This window comes from Theropithecus gelada, unplaced genomic scaffold (assembly GCF_003255815.1).
Source record: "Theropithecus gelada isolate Dixy unplaced genomic scaffold, Tgel_1.0 HiC_scaffold_321, whole genome shotgun sequence".
Lineage (NCBI taxonomy): Eukaryota > Metazoa > Chordata > Mammalia > Primates > Cercopithecidae > Theropithecus > Theropithecus gelada.
Genome location: NW_020259705.1, coordinates 1 through 6,581, shown reverse-complemented (window position 1 = coordinate 6,581; position 6,581 = coordinate 1). Strand labels below are relative to the sequence as shown.

The 6,581-nt window shown below is 53.8% G+C and overlaps 1 protein-coding gene across 1 annotated transcript; it reads left to right on the top strand.

The window, feature by feature from the left end:
• The first annotated feature begins 1,862 nt into the window (after positions 1-1,862).
• LOC112617672 (small regulatory polypeptide of amino acid response) lies at positions 1,863-2,466 on the top strand. Its single transcript, XM_025374386.1, has one exon. It carries the CDS (start codon positions 2,121-2,123, stop codon positions 2,391-2,393), a length of 273 nt encoding a protein of 90 aa, XP_025230171.1. The 5' UTR covers positions 1,863-2,120; the 3' UTR covers positions 2,394-2,466.
• Positions 2,467-6,581: the final 4,115 nt, after the last annotated feature.

The following is a 6,581-nucleotide window of genomic DNA, read 5'->3' as shown; positions in this document are numbered from 1 at the left end:
GAGGAGGTTCCCTGAAAGCCGGAAACAGGAAAGGAAGCCTATGCAGGGCAGGAGAGAACCTGCTGAGCAATCGGCCTTTATTCCAGTTTAAAAATGAGGAACCACTCAGACAATCTGCAGGTGGCCTACAGCTGCATGCACACAGGAAGAACAGGCAATGAGAAGTCAAAGGAACAAATGTTCAAGCTTGAGGCATAGTCCCCTGGTGCCCTCTATCACCCCAGTTAAGGAGGTGATGTTGGTAACTCAATCTGAAACCACAGGCCCTGCAGATCTGCCCATCGTCTCCTTCCTTCTGGCCATCCCAGTTAATACAAATAATCCAAGGAACTGGCTTCCTGTTGCAGCCCACAGCCTGCTCCATGTGGAGGAGGAGCCCACGGCTCAGCTGGTCTCATCATCTCAGAAAAGGGACAGATTGAGAATACGACAGGCCATCGCTTGCTCTGAAAAGCTGCTCTCCCATTCTGTGCAAAGTGCCAGTTTCCTAATACTGGTTCTAAAGCAAGTTCCCTTGGGTCTTGGAGAAACTGAAAAGGCCCCAGGCTGTGTGAACTTGGGCCAGCCCTCTGCCCTTTCTGGCACTTTGCACCCAGATCAGTCAAATCACAGAATCAGATGGTCGCTCTGTGGTCCCACGGTAACTGGAAAGTGCACTGAGCTAGGAGTGGAGGGAGGGCGGTCCCTCCTCAGCCACTGCTGCTTCTGTTAACATGGCTAATTCAGAATGGGCTACAGGCAGGTCATGTAACCTCTATGACCACAGGATCTGTATCTATAAAATGGAGGCTGTATTGCTATCGCTATGCAGGGGTGCTGGGGAGGTTATATGAGATCATGTCTGGTGAGGTCCCATGCCTGGAGTTATTGTTCTCACGACTCTGTTTTCCAGAATAGGGACAAAGTGGGGCTAATAGTCCAGTCTCCTTTCTAGAAGTGGTGGGGGTCTCAGGAGGTGTTGGGTGTGAAAGGGCTCTGACCTGGCAGACTAACTCAGTTGCCTGGGCCTAGCTTATTTCCCTGACCTCCTGGCAGGGAGCAGGGTGGAAATGGCCTGGGGTATGCCTGGTGGGGCAGGATAACTGCTGAGCGGGGGTTGGACAGCTGCAGTGTGGGTCCTGGGCCCTCGCTCACAATTGGAGGAAAGAATTCAGGAAGTGTTCACAGTTGCTCAGACATCTTGGAGCCAAGTTCCAAGTAGGACGGAGGCTGCAGCACCCAGGGAGGAACGCCAAGGTCCCTGGGACAGCCACCAGTCCAGGAGGTCGCAGCACCAGATACAGCCAGGGCTGGCCCTTGGGAAGCCCAGGGTAAGTCTTCATAGTACAAGAGTGTGAGCAACGGGCTGAGCAGGCAGCAAAGAGGGCGGGTGAGGCCAGCACCTAAGAAGGCTCTTCCGGGACCTCTGGGTAAACAGCCCCACAGTCATGGACAGGGCAGGGATTCCCGGGGAAGAACACGATACTCTATCTAAACTGCATGATCCCAGCGCCATGCAGAAAAGGAGGCCAAATGCAACCTGCCCCTGCCTCCAGCCCTCGCTGAAGGCCCTGGCACCTGGGGTGACCCGTGAGTGTCCCCTGCCTTGCCCAGAGCTGGCGCATGCCTTCCTCCCTCCTCATGTCCCTGCCCCCACGGGCTGGGGAGGCAGCAGATAGGCCAACTGAAGGACTGGCCCAAGGTCCCTCCTGGGGAGGAGCCGGGATACTCCTGCATCCACAGTAGGGGGAGTATTTTGTGTTTGGTCTGAGTGTAACTTGCTCTTGAAATCCGTAGGCGTCACGGGAGGGCCAGGGCTGGCTAGGCTGTCTCTGTGCGACGTCTTCTGACCCCTCCTCTCCACCTCCTCCGTGTCCAGGGAGTCTGTGCTCACGTCTTCCAGGACAGTGCTTCTTCTAGAAGCTGACATGGAGCTGACCACAGCTCTTGGAGGCCTGGCCTGAGGCTTAGAAAATAGACAGAGATCATCTGAGATTTGAGCAGTGGGGCCACGTGGCGATGCCCGATGGCCTGGAGCAGGAGCAACCCAGGGACTCGGAGCAGCATCTTCTTAGGAGACAGAGGGAGAGCCGCCGGAGGAGCACCGGGCACCTGTGATCGCCAAGAGCCTCCTGTTCTGGATGGGAGCGAAGGCTCTGAGAGGACTTAAGGTTGCTCAGCGGGCCATGGAAACGGCAGTGATTGGGGTGGTGGTGGTGCTGTTCGTGGTGACTGTGGCCATCACCTGCGTCCTCTGCTGCTTCAGCTGTGACTCGAGGGCCCAGGATCCTCAGGGGGGCCCTGGCCGCAGCTTCACGGTGGCCACGTTTCGCCAGGAGGCTTCTCTCTTCACAGGGCCTGGTCGCCATGCCCAGCCAGTGCCGAGTGCCCGGGACTTCTGGACCTTCATGTGAGGCCTGAGTCCCCAGGATTTGCTGTGCCGATGGGTCAGACTCACCCACCCCTCAGCAGGCCTTCCTGGGCCTTCCCCTCCTCCCAGGGCCTTCTCCCCGTCCTTCCCCTCCTGTACTGTGAACTTCCTGTTTCCTCCCATTCCAGCCTTCTCTGCCCTCCAGGCTTGGGGATCCTTGTTACTGACACCCCTGACAGCCCAGCCAGGGTCGACCCACAGGATGGGGCTTAGGAGGGGTCTGAGGAGTGAGTGAACAGACACAGCGCCGGACTGCACAGTCGGCTGGCTTTGCGATCTACACCGGCCACTGAAATATCACTGGAATGTATTGTAAACGGTGTGCCTATGACTCCCACCTGAGCACGCAGCACCCTCGAGTGGCCATTTTTAGAAACCACTTCTTACTTGCTCTCCCAATTGATTACTTTTGCACATTGCACAGAACCCAACCTGGAGGCCTGCTCCCTGCCAGTTGCCTGAAATCAGCCCTAAAATTCTGAAACCAAAGAGGTGCTTCCTGGGAACAAGTGATTTACTTTAGATTTGAAAATGTATATCCTTTTATGGGCCTTTCCAAATCTGATTTGAAAAACCACAAAAGGAAACAGAAGAGAAAATAAGAGCCACAGAAAGTACAATATGTTTTATTGACAGGAAAGCCAGAAATAAGATTTTTTAAACATATTTTTAATGAGACTTTATTGCTATATTCCAACAGGTCACTTCTATTCTTAGAGAATGTGAATGACTTGTGTCACTTCAGAGTGACAGAAAAATCAGGAACCGAAAGATAATTCCAGACAAGTTAAAATGTTATGTTACATTCAGAGCTCTTGTTTTCATCACAAATAAGGAGATATTCAGTTTTTATTAACAGAAAACCCATTCTCCCGTGGCCATGGAATAAATGCTGTGCTGTATTTAAGGAATTTGGTTTGAAGGGTGCAAAATTGTCAGCCTCCTGGCTCTTATGTCTGTGTCCAGCCCTGAATAGATGGCTCTCCCAGGACCTGTTTGTTGAGGAGGGCAGGACTGAGCTTTAGGGGGGCTCTGGCCTCTAAGGGTGTTCAGACAGGCTGCCCTTGCCATGTGGCTGCAACGGGAAGGGCTCTCAGAGAGAGTGGCTTGGAGCTGGAGAGGTGTGGGAGCTGGGACGAGCGGGGGTGGGGGGGGCAGGAAGGGGCGGGGAGAGAGTGAAGCTGACAGAGAGGGAAGGGGAGGAGCCTGGTGGACGGGGCTCAGCCCAGGTCCAGGAGGTCCTGGGACCATGTTCTGGACACTCCTGACGCCAGCCCCGCACACAGGGCCTTCAGAGATGCACAGAGAAGGGAACTGGCACGTGTGGGGAGGCCCTGGAGATGGAGGGAAGAGAACTTTTGAGGGTTGTGTTCTCCAAAAGCAACAGTGAGACAAAGTTTGGGTGCAAGACATTTATCACCTTTAAAGGGAAGAAGGAAGAAGCAAGATTGGGTAGAGGAAGAAGTCAAACGGTGATGCAGGTCATTAATATCTCCACAGCTTTGCTCCATCTCTGAGTCCTTCTCCCCTCCCCCAGGGTCTAACCTCAGCCAGGGCAGCTCTCTGCAGCTGAGGCAGGCCTCGAAGTCCTTCCTTTCTATTTTATTATTATTATTTCTTTTATTTTATTTTAGGAGATGGGATCTCACTCACTCTGCCACCTGGGCCAGAGTGCAGTGGTGTGATCATAGCTCACTGCAGCCTCGAATTCCAGGCTCAATCAATCCTCCCACATCAGCCTCCTGAGTAGTTGGGACTATAGGTGCATGCCACCATGCCTAGCTAATTAAAAAATCCTTTTCTTGGCCGGGCGCGGTGGCTCAAGCCTGTAATCCCAGCACTTTGGGAGGCCGAGACGGGCGGATCACGAGGTCAGGAGATCGAGACCATCCTGGCTAACACCGTGAAACCCCGTCTTTACGAAAAATACAAAAAACTAGCCGGGCGAGGTGGCGGGCGCCTGTAGTCCCAGCTACTCGGGAGGCTGAGGCAGGAGAATGGCGTAAACCCGGGAGGCAGAGCTTGCAGTGAGCTGAGATCCGGCCACTGCACTCCAGCCCGGGCTACCGAGCAAGACTCCGTCTCAAAAAAAAAAAAAAAAAAAAAAAATCCTTTTCTTGTAGAGATGGGATTTCACTATGTTTCCAAACCTGGTCTCGAACTGTCCTGGCCTCAAGTGATCCTCCCACCTTGGCCTCCCAAAATGTTGGGGTTACAGGTGTGAGCCATTGCATTTGGCCGAAGTCCTTCCTTTAAAGGGGACCTGGGCAGCACATCTCCATAGGAACTCAGTGGGGTCCTGTTCTTGGAAGAACCTGGACTGGTCAGAGGTGGGTGAGTGTGTCCAGACACAAAGAAAAACCTGGGCACAGGAGATTCATGATGGGAGAGACGGCTGTGCAAGATCTGGAAGGGAGAAGAGTGGGCCTCAGTCTCCCCCTCTCCTCAGCCAGAGTCAGCTCTGCTCCAGCTCAGGCACCCTTCACCAGGAGCCAGGCCCAGGGCTCTGCTCTTGTACTGTGTGGTCACAGTGCTCACTACGTCGGTCTGGGAGGGTCTGCAAGCTGGAATCACAGGGCCGTGGAAACAAAGTGCTGATGAAGTGGGCATGGGGAGGGAGCCTGGCTTCCCTGTGCAGGAGAAGGCTGTCTGCCAAGCCCAGCATGCTCTTCATTTGTTCACTGGCCCATCTGCCCACCCATCCACCCACCCATCCGTCTCCTCCTGGAGTAGATGCCGCCTCACTTACCCATGCATTCATTCACGTATTCATTCACTCCTCCATTCAGTAAACACTGCCTGGGCACTCACTGTGTATCCAGCCCTGCCAAGGGAACGTGGGGGTCAACTGGACATTTGGACCCCGTGGACACCTAGATAAGCCTGCAGATAACACACTGTAGGTGCTCAGGGAAGGAAGCGGAGCTGGGAGGAGGAGGCCTTGTGAGCTGGACTTGGAGAAGAGAGGGGACTTCAGAAAGCAGAATTTGGGGGAGGTACTGCGGGCAGGGGGAACAGCATGAATGGGGGTTCTGAGCGCATGTGGGGGAAGGAGGTCAGCAGCTCAGCTTGGCCAGGCACAAGGAGATGAGGCTGGACAAGAGCCGGCTCCTGGGGAAGCGCTTCTGGCCACATCTGGCCAGCATGTTTCCGGGCAGTGGATGACGCAGGCAGCAGAGACGCAGCCTTGCTTGCCAGGCTGGCAGGCCCAGCCTCTGGAGGCACTTGCAGTGTGGCAACATGCTGTCGCTGCAGGGAGGGCGGCTCCTGTATCCGGAGCTGGAGAGAAGGTCCTCGGAGGATGCTAGTGAGGCCAGCCCCACGTGGAGGTGGATCCAAGGGGTGGAAGAAGCCGTCCCAGGAAAGCAGGAGTTTGAAAAAAGAGGGTTGCCAAGGCCAGCACCCTGGAATGGGCTGACAAAGAGAGGGACCGAGGAAAAGCAACAGGAGTTGAGACAGGAAGGTGGGGAGAGTGGGGAGCAGAGAACTGGGGGTGTGGGGTTGCCAGATTTGGCAAATAAAAAGACAGGACATCCAGTTAAATTGGAATTTCAGACAGGTAACGAATTCGTTTTAGTATAAATATATCCCATGCAATATTTGGGTCATAGTTACACTAAAACATTGTTCATTGTCTATCTGAAATTCAAGTATAACTGGGCACCCTGCATTTTATCTGGCAACCCTACGGAGGGGGAGAGGGTTCGGAGAGGGCGGACCCGCCGGGCAAGAGCACAGGGGGCTGGACAGGGGAGCTGAGATGAGGCTCCTGCACTTTGCAGCATGAGGGGTGACAGTGATGAGGACGCTTTGAGTGGAGGGAAGTGGGCAGCCCCCTACACACGCTCACACCAGATGTGCATGTGGTGTGTGTGTGTGGTGTGTGCATAAACTGTGTGTAGTGTGTGTAGTGTGAGTGCATGTTGTGGTGTGTGTGGTGTGTATGTGATATGTGTGGTGTGTGTGTAAGGTGTATGTGTGTAGTGTGTGTGTTTTGTATGTTAGTGTGTTTTACGTGAGTGTATGTGGTGTGTATACGGTATAAGTGTGTATATGGTATATATGTGTAAGATGTGTGTGTTCTATGTGTGTAGTGTGTTTTGAGTGTGTATGATGCGTATGTGGTGTGTATAAGCTGTATGTGTGTAGCGAGTGTGTGTATTTTTGTATG